General features: G+C 41.4%; 1 protein-coding gene across 1 annotated transcript in view; it reads left to right on the top strand.

Moving 5' to 3' along the window:
• The window catches only part of trpc5a (transient receptor potential cation channel, subfamily C, member 5a), a gene marked incomplete at both ends in the record, with an annotated part of 99857 nt that overhangs the window by 58153 nt on the left and 24239 nt on the right, over positions 1 to 17465 (top strand). Inside the window, 2 exons of the mRNA XM_084541277.1 lie at positions 9730 to 9925; positions 10940 to 11149. Of these exons, the coding sequence (XP_084397403.1) occupies positions 9730 to 9925; positions 10940 to 11149 (406 nt within the window). The remainder of the gene's footprint in view (positions 1 to 9729; positions 9926 to 10939; positions 11150 to 17465) is intronic.

The raw sequence follows: 17465 nt of genomic DNA, 5'->3' as shown, positions 1-17465 counted from the left end.
GCTGCACTGCCGCAGATAGGGAGAGGCTCCAGAGAGTTGTAAAGGCAGCACAGAAGATCACTGGCTGCCCTCTCCCCTCCCTGATGGACATTTGCACCTCCCACTGCCTCAGCAGAGCCATAATCATCACCAAAGACAGCTCCCACCCTGGCTCTGACCTATTTCTTGTTGCCCTCAGGAAGGCGCTACAGGTGTATCAGGTCCAAAACAAATCGATTTAAAAACAGCTTCTTCCCAAAACCACGCTGAACTCTCAAATTAACTGATTTCATAGTCCAACCACCCCAACACCCAGACTCTCTTCAATCACTACTGAAAAAACACTGTGCAATACCTTTCAACAGGGATGGGCAACTGGCGGCCCGGGGGCCACACACAAACCGAGACCTCACTCGAAGTGGCCCTTAGATTAATTTCTGAAAATTATAAAAATGTGTCCTCTGCGGCACTGAATCAGCTGTAATGACACAGTTGGCCACTAGATAGCGCCTCTAATGCAGACGCCACCTCGTACACGCTTCTGCCGGGTCTTCTCCACCAGTGAAGAAGAGACGTTGAGCCATGGCTAAGAGCGGAGGAAAGAGAAAACTTGATCAAGAAATTGTGTGTGTTTCAGGTGAAATGGGAAGAAGATTATCTGTTCACAGAATTTAAAAGCAAACCTATGTGCTTAGTCTGCTTTGAGACGTTATCTGCCATTAAAGATTTCAATTTAAGTTGCCGCTACAACACGTTGCACAAAGCTAAATACGAGAAGTATACTGAAGCTGCAAGGGCTGCTATCGTAGCGGACCTCAAATCAAAAGTATGCAAACAACAGCGACTTTTTACCAGTGCCCAATGCTGATAGTGGTGAGGTAGAGTGGGTATACAGGGAAAATGTTAAACTCTTTCTTAGTGTAAAAATGCTCAAATTAGTTCTTGCAATTAATGTTTGTCCTTGAGTTTTAGAACACCACACTTTTTCCATTTTTTTACTGAAAACTATTCAATTTAGTGTCTCATTGCACTCTGAAATGAAAGCATAGAACATATAAGCAATTTGAGTTGAAAAAGAAATGGAATCAGTTTATAGACCAAAATGTATTCTAAACATTTGACTCATCAAAGTAGCCACCTTTGGCAGATATAGCAGCTGAACACACTCCTGGCATTCTTTCTACGATAGAAATCAAATATTCTTCAGAAAGTTCTTCCCAAGTCTGTTGCAGAAGTTCCCATAAATGTGTGGCACATGTAGGTTGCTTGGCTTTCACTCTTCTGTCCAGTTCATCCCAAACCAGCTCGATGGGGTTTAAGTCTGGAGACTGTGCTGGCCACTCCATGTTTTCAAGCTTACCATCTTGTTCTTTTTTCCTGAGGTAGTTCTGGCATAGGATGAATCTCTGACCAACTGTAGCACATTGAGATCTTTGATGTAAAGTGCTTTATAAATAAAATTTATTATTATTATTATTATTATTATTATTATTATTATTATTATTACCAGAGGGTGTTGCATGGCGCTGCAGAATGCTGTGGTAGCCGTTTTGGTTCAGGGTGACCCTCACTCTGTACAAGTCACCGACCCTGGATCCAGCAAAACAGCCCCAGACCATCACACTTCCTCCTCCATGTTTGACAGTTGATGTCACACACTGTGGAACCATTTTCTTGCCTACTCGACGGCATACAAAGATCCTGTGTGATGAACCAAAGATTTGAAATTTTGATTCATCAGTCCATAATACCTTCTTCCAGTCTTCAGTAGTCCAATGGCGGTGTTTCATGACCCGGGCAAGCCTCTTATTCTTATTGTGTGTCTTATTCTGACATCTTACCAATGGCTTTCTTGCTGCAACGCGTCCTGTCAAACCTGCAGCTTGAAGTCTTCTCTTCACAGTTGAAACTGAGACTTGCTTACTGCGACCACTATTAAGCTGTGCTTGAAGCTGTTGTCCTGTGAGCCACCTATCACGCAAGCTGTTAACTCTCAGAAACTTGTCCTCTGATTCAGTTGTGGCTTTGGGTCTGCCAGACCTCTTCCTGTCAGAGTTTCCCCCAGTTTCTGAGTGCCTTTTGATGGTGAAGAAAACTGTACTCACTGACACCTTGACTTTCTTTACAGTTTCCCTGTAGGAAAGACCTACATTTTTAAGTGTTATGATGGTCTGTCTTTCTTCCATTGTTAATTGCCTTTTTCTTTCCATTTTTGTAGAAACACACTACTTTCTGCAGTACAATACTGTTCACCTGATGCTCATGAGGGTCTGATACCACAGTGTGTTCCAACACTGCTTTTATGCAGACAGAGGGGGTTGTAAGTAACCAAGAAAAGTTGGAACACTTGTAGGAATTAGTAGCACCAGCTTTCAAGGCTGATTCAACCTTCATTGCTGCAGAACAGCTTTAAATTGTTAACCCACTTGGTGTTCCCTGAAAGAGGCCTTTTTGTATAATTCTGAAATGTACATTATTTTTCAGTTTTGGGTATTCAGACCTCTTTTTTTAACCTCTGGCTGTTCAGTACTTACCTTTGTACCATCTCAGGCCATTTCTTTACTGTATATTACCTATATTTATTTTGTATTGTATAATTTTTACACTGTTTTTTGCAATGTTATTGGAGTTGGCTTTTAATCTCATTGTACATGTGTATAGTGACCAGTGTTGGGCACGTCACTTTTAAAAAGTAATTAATTATAGTTATTAGTTACTTCTCCCAAAAAGTAACGGAGTTAGTAACTGATTTACTCCACTATAAAAGTAACTAGTTACCAGGGAAAGTAACTATTGCATTACTTTAAAAAAAAAAAAAATTTAAATATGTCTAAGAATTAGAACTTTTTTCTGAGCGTAATGTACACTTCACGTGTACGTTCTTGCCTTTTACCTCAATGAGGTTAAAGTAGTGCCTATACTTCCACCTTGAAAACGGCAACTTTACCTCTGAATGCTCCGAACTAGCCATTGCTGCAGTCTATCTGATCTGATCTGATCGCTTGTGTAATACTGCTATGCGCGCGTTTGTGTGTAAACAACACCCGCCCAACTGAACACTGCCCTGCCACTGATTGGCTTACCATGAAATCTTACCGTACCTTAGCCAATCATCATCACTTATGCCCCTCCCCCCCATAGTAATTAGTTAGATTACTTGTTACTGAAAAAAATTATTTTAAAGCCGTTATTACCATCACTCATACTGACAATAGAGGCATTCTGATTCTGAAGATCGTTTCCTGTTTCTGCCCAGGTGTCTCCTCTCATTCCCTTCTTCTTGCTCTTCTGTACTTCACACACTCTTATCACCATTATCACCATGTCTTAAAATGTCTCTTTCACTCTGTCTCTTTTCTTCACACAGATCCTGCTAATACTTCATTGTCTGTCACACTCTGAAAACATTGCTCTACTTTCTCTCGCTTTATATCGCTCACTGGGATTTGCACAATTTCTCTGTGTCTCCCATCCACAGCATGGGGGCCTCAAAGTACAATCCCCACATTTGTGTTTTCTGTTGCATTCAAGAGCCAGTATTGTCATGTATTGATCTGTGACTAATATTGTATCACGGATAAAAAGCAAAGATTATGTAGTGTTTGTTACAGACTTTTTATCAGAGATGTTTTATATAAAGCCACTTTACATATAAAGTGATTCTCTTGCTGTCCATCTCTTTGTAGATGACAGTTGGTCTCTAATGGACATTCCAGGCTGTGGTTGCCTAGGTAATGGGGTGGGGTACTGCTACTGATTTCCTGATTTGATTCAATTCAATAACAGTTAATTTAGAGAACTTAAACTTATTTTCAACAATTCCTCGCAGAATTTGCCATGCAGGAAGTGGGGTGTAAAAAAAATAATTAAAAAAAACTCAAAGAAAAGAAGTAGAAGAAAGCTCAAGAAGAGAAATTGTGCAGGATTTTGATCTCTAGAATAATCAAGGTGATAAAACTATGAAACACATGAAGAAAATTATTTGTGAGAATGTCAAGCATCGTCCTAGCCTGGTTGCCGGACAAACTTCCCTGCCCATAAAGTTTTTGTGGTGGAAAGTTAGCCTGGAGTCTCTCTGTTAGAAACTGATTATGCTCCTACAAATAAATCAGAGGAGTTGATATCAGATCTTTCAAATCAAGATCAATTTCAATCAGAGAATAATTTGTTTATTTAAACCCAACCTGACCATCAATTCGCTCACACTATATTTACACACCAATGCCATGCATTGGGAGCAACTGGGGGTTCTGTCTTGCTCAACGATCCTTCGGCATATGGCACATTCAGGGATCGAACTGCTAAGCCTCTGGTTCGGGGACAACCCACTCTACCTACTGAGCCACAGTGGCCCAAAGTAGGAAGTAGGAACCAAAGTTGTGGACAGCGTTTCCTTCAGGTAAATGTTGCTCACATTGATTCTCAAAGGTGAGATTGTATCTTTCCACTTCATGTCACCAAAGGATTGTTCTCCCCGAGTTGCCACAACTTGCTGAATTTCATTGAAATTCATCCCTTGTTGACACATTGCTGCTAGCCTTCTCTTGTGTGGACACCCCTCAAGTATCATCCACACATCTGAAGTAAGTTTATGGTGGCTACAGGCTAAGCATGGTATTTTGGAAGTCGGGAATCTTGAGGCATTTTCAGACAAGTTGAGATATGTAATCCCCCAGAACCTTCTGGGTCTCTCCCGGGGTCTTCTCCCAGCTCACCATCCCTGTTAAATCTCCAAAGTGAGGCTCCCTGGAGGCATCCTCACCAAATGCCTGAACCACCCCATTTTGCTCCTTTTGACGTAAAGGTAGCAGCGGTTCTACCCCAAGCTCCTCACCCTATCTCCAAGGCTGAGCCCAGCCACCCTGCAGAGGAATCTCATTTCAAACACTTTTGTTTGTTTTTATTTAATCTCATTCTTTTGGTTAACACATAGCTCACTGCATTGGTCCACTACAATGCCCAAATTACTGCACCAACTCACTCGTAAATCTCATGTTCTGTACTTCAGTTGTTTTACTTCAGTTTTAGTTGTTTCAAGTGAAAGTTTTTTTATTTAGTGGAAGCTAAAAGTTAAATACATCTGCTGAAAGAGAATTTGAAGTGGTCATATATTCACCGTTTTTGATTCATTAGATGCATCTACCTGTTGTAGGTAGGTGAGGAGGAGCTACATTTAACCCCTTAATGCCTGAATTGATTTTTCAGTTATATAAAGAAATTGATTATTTGTGTTTTTGCTTACCACTCCAATCGGTCCTACGAGAAACTAGTGCTTTCAAAAGGTTCCTAGGAATTTTTTTAATGTGCACAAACCGACATTGGAGTATTACATGCGTTATTTCGGCTGCAGTCTGAGCAGAAACAGTGCATCGCAAATTCGCGACACTAGGCGTGAAGGGGTTAACTACTTTATATTGTCAACGCAAATGACCATTTATTTTTTTAAACATGCATTTAATGCACGTTATGTTATGGCGCGGCAGAAAACAGAGTTTGGGAAATCAGCAAGTGATCAGGTCAGCTCTGCGGAGAGCCGCATCCTCCCTAAAGGAGGAGAAAGCAAACAGGAGCAAATGAACAAATGAAATGATGTTCCTTCCACAGCTTCTTCAGCATTCAGCTTCTTTACAGCTGCAAGACACAATCTGGTGCCATTGGAGCTGGTGTGTGTTAGGGGTTGTACCGATTAGTCGACTACTCGATTTTACTGCTGTACCGTGACGCTTTAAGCAGGAAGTTGACTAGTCACCGATCACATGACAATAACAACACAGACGCTTCCAAGAAGACAGGTGAAGAGCACAGTGGGTCACTGGAGCAAACTAGCAGCAAGTCTTCAAGTGTGTGGAAATACTTCACTTAAGATGAAGCCCATTCTACCAGAAATAAAAACAAATGTACTACTGTAGTGCACACTCACCTGAAAAGGCATCCACTAACACTAGCAGAGGAACATAGTCCAAATCCTATTGGCGGTGCCGATTTATATAAGCTATACATATCTGCAGTGCACAGTATTGATAAGTTCATGTGTCTATGTTCAGTCCTGTTGTGTTCTATTAGTTTACATTGTTGCATTGTAGAGCGTGTTTATTTTTTAAAATTTTGCCGAGTGAGAGCCAGTGTTAGACTGACAGTGTCAGACTGATGGTGTTGGCGTGGGTTACGGCCGACTTGAGCTGTGTTCAAGCTTCAGTAAACATGCAGAAAAGCCTCCGTGGTTTCCTTTGTGTGAGACAATAAAATATGTGTTCAGGTCAATGTTTTGAAGATTAAAATCTGTTAAAAGGGTACAGAAAGCATAATAGAAAGTCAGAAAGTCCACGCAGGATAGAAGCACATTTTTGTTGTGTGTCTACCATGTTTCATGTTTCCGCTCCACTGTCTTTCTTGGCTGATTCTCTGAAGTGTGAAATCGTCGTCGTCGTTGTCGTCTTCTTCCTCTTCCGCTTATCCGGGTCCGGGTCGCTGGGGCAGCAGGGAAGCCCAGACAGCCCTCTCCCCAGCCACTTCAGCCAGCTCCTCCGGAGGGACCCCAGGCGTTCCCAGGCCAGACGAGAGATATAATCCCTCCATCGTGTCCTGGGTCGGCCCCGAGGTCTCCTTCCGGTGGGACATGCCCGACACACCTCTCCCGGGAGGCGTCCGGGAGGCATCCTTACCAGATGCCCTAGCCACCTCAACTGACTCCTCTTGACGTGGAGGAGCAGCGGCTGTACTCTGAGCCCAGGCTGAGCCCGGCCACCCTGCGAAGGAAACTCATTTCGGCCACATGTATTCGCGATCTTGTTCTTTCGGTCATTACCCAAAGTTCATGACCATAGGTGAGGATTGGAACGTAGATCGACTGGTAAATTGAGAGCTTCGCCTTTCGGCTCAGCTCTCTCTTCACCACGACCGACCGGTTAAGCATCCGCATCACTGCAGATGCCGCTCCGATCCGCCTGTCAATCTCCCTCTCCCTCCTACCCTCACTCGTGAATAAGACCCCGAGAGACTTGAACTCCTCCACTTGAGGCAGGACCTCCTCCCCGACCTGGAGTGGGCAATCCACCCTTTTCTGACTGAGGACCATGGCCTCAGACTTGGAGGTGTTGATCTTCATCCCAGCCGCTTCACACTCGGCTGCGAACTGCCCCAGCAAGAGCTGGAGGTCGTTGTTCGATGAAGCTAAGAGGACCATGTCATCCGCAAAAAGCAGGGACGAGATCCTCCGATCACCGAACCCGACACCCTCCCCCACCCGGCTGCGCCTAGAAATTCTGTCCATTTCAGTTATGAACAGAACCGGTGACAAAGGGCAGCCCTGGCGGAGTCCAATCCTCACTGGGAACAGGTCCGACTTACTACCGGCTACACGGACCAAACTCGCACTCCTATGGTACAGGGACTGAATGGCCCTTAGTAGGGGGCCATCCACCCCATACTCTCCCACAGGATGCTCCAGGATGCTCCTGGGGACACGGTCATAAGTCTTCTCCAGATCCACAAAGCACATGTGGACTGGTTGGGCAAACTCCCATTTCCCCTCCAGCACCCTAGTGAGGGTAAAGAGCTGGTCCATGGTTCCACGTCCGGGACGAAAACCGCATTGTTCCTCCTCGATCTGAGGTTCAACAATCGACCGGACTCTCTTTTCCAGCACCCTGGCGTAGACCTTGCCGGGGAGGCTGAGGAGTGTGATCCCCTATAGTTGGAACACACCCTCCGGTCCCCTTTTCCTGCCCCCGATGTCCACGCACGTTGCAGAGACGTGTCAGCCAGGACAGCCCTACAACACCCAGAGCCTTGAGATACCCAGGGCGGATCTCATCTGCCGGAGCTCCGCCGCTGCAGAGTTGTTTCACTACCTCTGCGACTTCTGCCCCAGAGATTGGACGATCCAACCCCAGGCCCTCCGGCTCCTATTCCTTCCACCACCCGACGATATCCCCAGTTGATGTCAGCAGCTCACCACCCCCACTGAGGACAGTGTGAGTGTGTTGCCGCCTACCCCCCCCCCCCCCCCCCCCCCCCCCCCGAGGCGCCTGGGGGGTAGGTCCATCTTCTACAGTCTATACAATCTCATGCTTAACTGCTTCATTTGCTGTTGATTCAATTCTCTCTCTCTCTTTATTTACACAGTTGCCTTAACTCGCTCGTCCTCTTACTCCTTGGCATTCAACACATTTCACCTCCACTAACATTTCCATAAAAGCAGCGGCGTCAGTCGGCCAGAGTACTGATTGATACAGCCATCGCTTGTATGCTGCCATGAGAATACATGCAGGAGTCTTGAATATTTGATGCAGCACAAATATAACACCCTGCAGACAGAAGCTCTCTCTCTCTCATTCATTCATTCAGCTGGTTGCGGCAAATTGTTGCTTCATCAAAAATTCTGCCACTGTAACTGTCTCACAATGAGACACAGAGAGAAATGGTGGAGGTAAACAGTGGGGTGAGGAGGAAGTGTGAGGAGAGGAAAGCATTCAGAAAAATCCACAATCCATGATCTTAAAAACATACCTGCAACAAAGCTAAAACAGGAAAAGATGAGAAGAATACAAGGAGCGGAAACAAGACGGGAAGTTTGGAGGACAAGATGAGGACAAAAGGTCAAAAGAAGGAGGAAAAGAAGAGAGGAAATGAGGAAATTAGAGGATTGAAGTAGAGGAAGGAGAGTGGATCCAGACCTTATACCATAGCGGATCCGGAACTTATACCATAGCCTCCAACTCGGCTGACTAAGATCTGGCTTGCGATTTAGTGGCGTAAATATAGAACGATGCCAACAGACCAAACAGGCAAGAAAGCTTTCAGCGACAAAGCCATTTACAGTGAAGGCTCTAATAGACCTGCCGTGGATGAATAAACCAAGCTTTACAAGTAGTTTAATTACCAGACAGATCTCTGGTCGCTAATCATGTTTGGATTCAACAAACGCATCCATTTGTTTTCTCAGACATAATGAGTTTCTGTTTGTCACCTTCTTCCAGAAAGACCTTTCCTGTGGGTGGTTTAATCCACATTTCGATAACGTTGACGACATTAGCTCATTTGAATCTTTATTACAATTTGTTCACTTTGGAAAGAAGAGCATTTTAAACGGACACAACTTCTAAATAACTCAATCATTTTCATTAAAGTTCAAACAGGTCGTTTGTGTTTATTTTCTCCACTGAGGTCTCATTTATAATTCATGTCTTGCTCCAATTGATAAGATAAGACATGTTTATTAATCCCACGTATGGGAAATTTCCTTGTCACAGTAGCATGGAATTTGGCAAAAAAAATATATATACAGAAAAACAGTGACAACTTCGACAGGGAAAAAGTTACCAAAAAAACACAAATACAAAATTTTGAAAAATATATACAAAAAATATACAAAAAATAACAATACTCTGAAAAAATATAGAGAGAAAGAACTAGAAATATAAAGACATTCTGTATATACAGTGTGATGGTGGAATAAACTTTACAAATAAATAGTTGCTTAAACTTTGAAGAAAAAACTATGGGTTGGTGAGGTAATGGTTCGTGCAAAAAGGCAGTGCAAAAAAAACAGATTCATTTGTGCAAAAGTACAGTTTTTATTGACTCAGGCTGGTGTTGTACAGCCTGGTGGCAGCTGGAATGAAGGACCTGCGGTAGCGTTCCTTCTTGCATCGTGGATGCAGCAGTCTGCTGCTGAAGGAGCTGCTTAGGTCTTCATTTATTGTAACCATGTCTCTTTAATCAAATAATTTGCTCTCTGCCCTCCCTCAGGTTATTTGAGACTCTCCAGTCTCTGTTCTGGTCGATATTCGGGCTGTTAAACTTGTATGTCACCAACGTGAAGGCCCGGCATGAGTTCACCGAGTTCGTGGGGGCAACCATGTTTGGGACATACAACGTCATCTCGCTGGTGGTTCTGCTCAACATGCTGATAGCCATGATGAACAACTCCTACCAGCTCATCGCTGTGAGTTACTGAAAGATTTTCATTGATACAAAACAAATGAAAACAAGATGGATAAGATGAGATAAGACAATATAGAGAGACCTGCTGAGGCAAGATCAGTCAAGACTATATATGACAAAACGAAAAGCAAGAAGACAGGACAAAACAAGAGAAGACAGCATAATATAATTCAGGAGACCTCCTGCAAGAGTGAAATAATTAGTGGGTTAACAAATTCATTGATTTTTATTTCTTCTGAGGAAAAACACTGCACATTCACTGCATGGTTTTCGCTCCTTTTTGGTCAATTTATTGTTCCTATTGTGAAAAACTGGCACTTAAGAAACAATGCAGAGTGTTGGAACACTGGAACTACAAACGAATTGGTATAATAGTAGAGAACGAAAAAGAACAGAAGGGATTGACAAGATAGATCATTGTCAGTCTGTAAGTTTTTACTGTTTTAATTCATATTGTCACTTGGATGTTTAGACCTTAAGCAGCTATTTTTTTGTCCACAATGTTTTTATTGATTTTTTATTTTTTTTAACTGAGATACAAACAATGATAACAAACACAAACAAAATAAAACCTATAACTATGCTATGCTGTTTAGACTAGGTCAATCTATTACTAATACGTTATGAACATTAAAATAAAGTATCAAATTTCTGAGATAAAAAATTATTTTGACAAAAAAAGAAAAAAGGAAAATCATAAGCATGGAAACTACATGGTTTGCACCCATCAGGTGTTGTGTTTAAATTCTTAACATAGTCATTGAAAGGTTGCCATGTTTTCAAAAGGAAGGTTTGTTAACATCTGTCTCAACCACTGTGTCACTTCTGGTCTACGAGTCTTTTTCCATAATAGTGCAGTGCATACGGGAACTTGCCATGATTTAGATATTTGGTTGAGATAAAATTCTAATTATACCAGATTTAAGCAGTTTAAACAGTTCTGGGCTCAGTGGAATCAAGTCTGTCGTTACTTGAAGAATCTTGTAGAAACAAGTGTCTCCTTCCTGTCCACCAGGACCATGCCGACATTGAGTGGAAGTTCGCCCGCACCAAGCTGTGGATGAGCTACTTCGACGAGGGCGGGACGCTGCCACCTCCATTCAACATTATCCCCAGCCCCAAATCCATCTGGTACCTGCTCATGTGGCTCCACAACAAGCTGTGCAGGAGAGGCCAGCCACCTGGAGAGGACACACACAAATGTGAAAATCTCAGAGAGTTCACGGTGAGTGACTGCAGAGCAACTGGACAAAATGTTTTTTAGGACTTTGCTGCAGACGACAGTCATAGTGGTTACCTTGTTTACAATTACTTCATCAGTCAAAGGTCCTACAATCTTCCCAATGCAGTCTTCAAGTCATTTCCTGCCCTTCATTGTCAGGATATAAAGAAAGAAAAGAAAGAAAGAAAGTCCCTCCACTCCCGGGCCCACCTGTTAACCACTAGTTTCAATCCACAAAAAGTTTTTGCACCAGGAACTTTAATATTTTTGCAGGCACGTTTTGTCAATTACGTATGTTTAAAGTTTAGTCATTTTATCTTCACAAACAAACAGCCTTAAACTGTTACAAAATGTAACACACATGACAAAAGTAAGCATATAAAGAGAAAATACTACGACTGTTCTATCTTTGCTAGCAAGGCGGCTGCCATCTTGCCGTACTACGTCTTGTGACATCAGTGGGTTAGTTCACTTGGCGATTCCGATACTGGCGATACTGCCAATTGACAGTAATAGAGAGAAGAGAGAGCTAGAGAAAGACAGATAGCGAAAGATAGATAGCAGAAGATTGATAGTTTTAGTCAGACAGTGAAGGATACATTTAGTGAAAAACACAGTGAAATATAAAGGTTGTTAAATATAACAAAACACAGATATAACAAAAGACAGTGAAAAATGGACACAGAGGAGCGACAGGACATCAGGAGACAATTTTATCTCCCATAACTTGTCCTCCTACTGTCCACTGCAGGAACAGGGCGCAAAAACTCGCTAGCAGCGAGGCAGGGAATGAATAGCACATTAGCCCACAAAAAGTCAGTTTTCAACTAAATCTGCCATAGAAACACAACTGTTTGGTACGAATATCATCGACATGAACACCCATGGCCTAATTTATTCATATTTAAACAATATGAATCAAGTGTAACAGCAGGAATGTGGCTCTCAACATTGTTGTTAGCATTTTCTGAGAGTAATAAAAGGATATGTGTGTATATGTGTGTGTGAGGTGACTGAACTCTGGTCAGTGACGTCACTTCAAAATGGCGACTCGCTAGCAAGCAAGCTAGGTTGAAATTATGAAAAATAAAACTTCTTAAATCTTCAATTTTAGCAACTTTTTTATATTGGACTTTAGCATAGGTGTTATTTGTAATATAGTTCGCAGTACCAGGATCAACACATGTTTAATTAGCCACTTTAACAGAAAGAAAAAAAAACCAACATAAACCAAGGCTTTATGTAAAGAAAACTTAACAGAATTTATTTAAATACAAAGGCAAATGAAAAATCTGCTTGAAGCATAAACAGTGGGAAAGGATTGGACCATGTGGTTATGCCAAATAAATGAAAGTAATTAGCAAAACTAGGCCTGGCTAACTAAATTCTCCATATTGAAAAAAAAAAAATGCCTACCTATCTTCTCTACTAAAATATGTTACCAAAACTAGGTGGCACCAACCAATAACCCTAGTGCATATGAACAAACTGTTACCTACATGATAAAATGTATAAGATACCCCAATATCACCTATAGTCCGCATCTCCCACCACAACTAAAGTAAATGGTGCTCAAAGGTCCACACATCTCGATAAGGTAACGGAAATCAAAATAATAGTCGAGCAATAAAGCAGCAGATAAGCAGGCAAGCCGCAGGGAGAAAAGACTGAATCCCGCATACCATCTGAAAGTGAGCAGCAGAGAGCCAAGAGTAGAGACTTGATCAAGCGGACCATCCAAAAGCAAGCAGCAGAGTAGTAGTAAGAGAGAAAGAGAGAGAGAGAAAAACTAAAACAAAAGAAATATACTGCCCCTGTCTGGCACATAACATACAGTATGAATAGCTACAAGAAAAGATGTAATTATAAGAAGAACCCATGTTTTTCCTTCTGCACTTCAGTCTCAAAGTAGAATATAGAGAGGTATTTCGTGACACATCAACATGCAGTTGCCAGAATCTGAGAATGATGCAGTTGCTGGACTCTAGATTTCTTCATATAGAAAGTAGTATATCACTGAGCTGTCATGCAAACAAGCTGCAGGAGTCTCACCTGGGCAATACATGTTAACAAATCAGCAAAGGATTCATAGGCTTTGCTAGTTCAAGCTGTAAGTTGACAATATATATTGTTTATGATGTATATATAGACTATAGGTGGCACAGTGGTGAGGTGGTTAGCACTCACAGCGAGAAGGTCCTGGGTTCGAATCCAACTCTGTGTAGAGTTTGCATGCTCTCCCCGTGTCTCTTGTGTTCTCCACCATCCAAAGACATGCTTGTTAGGTTAATTAGTGATTCTAAATGTGCATGTGAGTGTGAATGGTTGTCTGTCTGTGTTAGCCCTGTGATGGACTGGTGACCTGTCCAGGGTGTACCCCACCTCTCGCCCGATGACAGCTGGGATAGGCTTCAGCCCATGGGACCATGGGAAGCTGATGTTTTATTAGTTTTAAGTTGGTTTACTTTTGATAAATAAAGACAGAAAAACTCTTCAAACGACCTTTATTGTGATATCTTAAAAAATGCATCATCTCTATACTAATAAAAGAAAAAGAAAAACAATAAAATAAAAGCCTCCAATTATAGACTTTTCAGGAAAAGTTGACATGTACTACTTCTGTACATACAGAACTTTTATACTACTTTTCATAAAAGTATGTGCATCTCCCCCCTTAAAACCTGAGGTATGTACTGTTATAGCCATTAAGTTTAAAATACTTTGTGTCTATCCTTGATGAAAATATTAGAAAATATTAGAATGTAAACTATCAGAAATTAAAATGTCTTTCTTTGATCAACCTTATATCTTGAACTCTGCATCATCTTTGGTTGCATGGCCATGAATATTTTCTGCAGTGCGTCTAAAGTGTGTTTAACTCACTTGGATAGCTCAGGTTTAGAGCATAGGTGAAGCCAAATAACATGGCACAACCGTGTACAAGTAATGGCAGCTCACTGAGGACTTCCACACCTTTGATTATGACTTTGGTGCAACTGCTAACTCCATCCTGCCTTTGCAGAAAATGTGGCCACACCAACCAGTACAAGCATTACAGAAAACTAAGGCTTATGGTTTGAAGTGAAATAACTACTTTAGTCCAAATCCTACTTTCAATTTAGTCCAAAGGGTGGATTGTTTGTTTTGAAACTATTTTAAATCAGAAACCACAATTTTAGGGGCAGCACAGTGGCAAGGTGGTTAGCACTGATGCCTCACAGTAAGAAGGTCTCGGGTTCGAATCCGTGGGCCGACTGGGCCTTTCTGTGTGGAGTTTGCATGTTCTCCCTGTGTCTGCGTGGGTTCTCTCCAGGTACTCTGGCTTCCTCCCACCATCCAAAGACATGCTCATTAGGTTAACTGGTGATTCTAAATTGGCCGTAGGTGTGCGTGTGAGTGTGAATGGTTGTCTGTCTCTGTGTTAGCCCTGTGATGGACTGGCGACCTGTCCAGGGTGTACCCCCGCCTCTGGCCCGATGATAGCTGGGATAGGCTCCAGCAGACCCCCGCGACCCTTAACAGGAATAAGCGGGACAGAAGATGAATGAATGAATGAACCACAATTTTAGATTAGCCCATTATAAAATTTTATTTAAATGAATGAGACAGTGACGCTATGAAATAATAGAAATATATGACGCTATGAATATCATGAATACCGAGTATTTCTCTTCAGAAAAACAAATATTGCACAGAACGTCATGATAAATAAGTAACTTCCTGTGGTATAGGAGTACTGCACTGACATGTTTGAGCTGTGAGCCCAGTATCTATTAATTACACTGAAACAGAATCAAGGACGACCAGTCTGAGCTGACACAAAATATATAATAATAGAGAAGAAATGTTGTGGGTCATTGCCCAGCTGATCAAACAGAAGGCCTGACCCTGTTCACAGTGGCACTGGACTGAAGAGTGACAGGAAGCGAAGTGGTTTCAACTGAAGTACAACCACAGCACATGGACTGACATCAGCTGTGTGTCCATGAGCACAGAAGGAACATCGGCAGATAAACACGTCCTGATAAACACATCTAACAGTCCAGTCATCTGGAGACACACACACACACGCACACACACACAGTGCAGCTGGCATGTTCCCCTCAGCTGAGTTACGTAAGCCAACCAGCCCACATAGGTTCATAGAGCCACACAGCACTGCAGAGATCTGATCAAGGGAAAGAGCCAGCATGTGTGTTTGTGTGTGCATCCACACTTGCCAGTTCATTAGGTACACCAGCGAAATCCAATGCATTTTAATAATAGTCCTATTAGCTTCATGAGTGTGGTGTGATGTAATGACACAATAAAACAAGATGAGAAAAGTTGAGTTAAGATAGATAAGATAGGACTTTATTTATCCCCGCAGCAGGGAACAACAGTGCAAAATACAAAAATTTGAATAAAGCAAAATACAAAAATTTTAATAAAGCGAGTCAAGAGAAACTAACAGTAAATATGTTAAGGTACAAAAAATATTTACATATTGCCTCAGGTTTATAGTAGCTAACCAAAAAGTTGGAAAATCAACTAATGTTAATTGAATTGAACTGAATTAATGATGATGCATGATGAGTTAAGGTAAGACAAGACAAGAAAAGATAAGACAAGGTCAGATAAGGTAATTGTCCCTACAGTATACACACATGATTGATTACCAGAATTTCTCAAACATTTCTCATACTAATAAATTGTCTTTGATAATAAGACTGACACCTGTGTAACTTACTCACATTTGTCTTCCTGTTTCTGGTGTCTCTTGCTTTTTCCTAAAGGTCAAGAAAGTGTCTTTCATTTAATTTGTGTCACTGTACCTCCTTAACCCCTTGTCGCCGAGTGTCACAAATTCGCGACGCACTGTTTCTGCTCAGACTGCAGCCGAAATAATGCATGTCAAAAAATACCTAGGAACATTTTGCAAGCACTAGTTTCTCGTAGGACCTGTCGGAGTGGTAAGCAAAAACACAAATAATTAATTTCTTTATATAATTAAAAAAATCAATTCAGGCGTCAAGGCATTAAGAATGTCCTTATTTCACACTGAAAAAAACAACAACAAGAAAACCATGAGAAAATCTAATTTGTATTTAAATGATATGAGATTTAGGGAAATGTGTTATAGTGGCAGAGCAAGGCAGTGCAGAAATAGTTACATAAAAAAGAATAAGGTAAGAGAAAACTAGAAACATTCAAGAAATATTTACAGTTGCTAACTAATTAACTAAAGTGTGGTGAAAAAACAACCAAAGTAGAGTTAAGTGGAAACAAAAATAAACACTAGGGACATTATGAATATCAAGATGTAGGACAACTCCAATTGGAATATTGTTCTTAAGGAAAGAAATATTGTGCAGAAATTACATGTTAGTAGGTAAAATACCAGAGATATACTTGGACTATGCTTGACACACAATGAAATGATAAATACGAAATGAAATGCTGTGATTAAAGAATCTGACTGCTGTAGTGAAAGTGTTTCTGTTATTTTGCCTTGCCCACCGACTAACACAGGGCTGTCAAAATAAAAGAAACATATGTCAGCACAACACAATACAGCTGAATATTACAATATAATTCTCAGTTATTTGAAACAAATGCTAAATACCAGAACCTTCATGAAGACAAGATTTAATGCAGCACTGTTACAGTGGAATATTTTCACTTGTGTACATAATAAACTGGCAGCTGAAGCAGAAAAACACTGTGAGATATGAAAAGCAATGTGGCGCCATGTGTTTGAGTGTTTCATTAGCAGACAGCAAGAAGACAAATTAATGACAGGATGAGTTAGACGAGTGTGAAACACGATGAAGGTGAAGCAGTGATGGAGAGGGGAAACGCTGAATATTGGGCCAAGATGGAAATAATATGAAAGTGTGTATAAAAGAAATGTATGCAATGTCAGGGCCCATGCATTTTTTTCTAAAGGCTAGCAGGGGGTGACTCCTCTACTCAATCAGTGAAAGCTGAAAAATAAAGCCAACATAAAAGCAATTCCTCAAATGTTCACTCGAGACTGGATTTTAAAATGAGTCAATCCTGTTGACTGATACAACACCATGATCAGTAAATCATGGTTCCATTCCATGAGTTAAATACATGATAAAGCAGTGTCTGCTTTAGGTTGTGAATCACTACTGTATGGACACAGCAGCAACTATCAGGGTAGGCCAAACATGGAAGTGTGAAAAAACTGCAGTTCCTCAAATGTCCACTATCAGCTGGCTCCAGTTAATTGGGGGAGTTTTTTTTTCATACATCTTATTTGTTCGAAATATATCAAGGTTTAAATTTGGATACGTTGAGTGAAGGTTGGGTG

The sequence above is a fragment of the Chelon labrosus genome, assembly GCF_963514085.1.
Source record: "Chelon labrosus genome assembly, chromosome: 1".
Taxonomy (NCBI): Eukaryota; Metazoa; Chordata; class Actinopteri; order Mugiliformes; family Mugilidae; genus Chelon; species Chelon labrosus.
The sequence above is the reverse complement of the archived record's forward strand: the minus strand, read 5'-3'. Positions and strand labels throughout refer to the sequence as shown.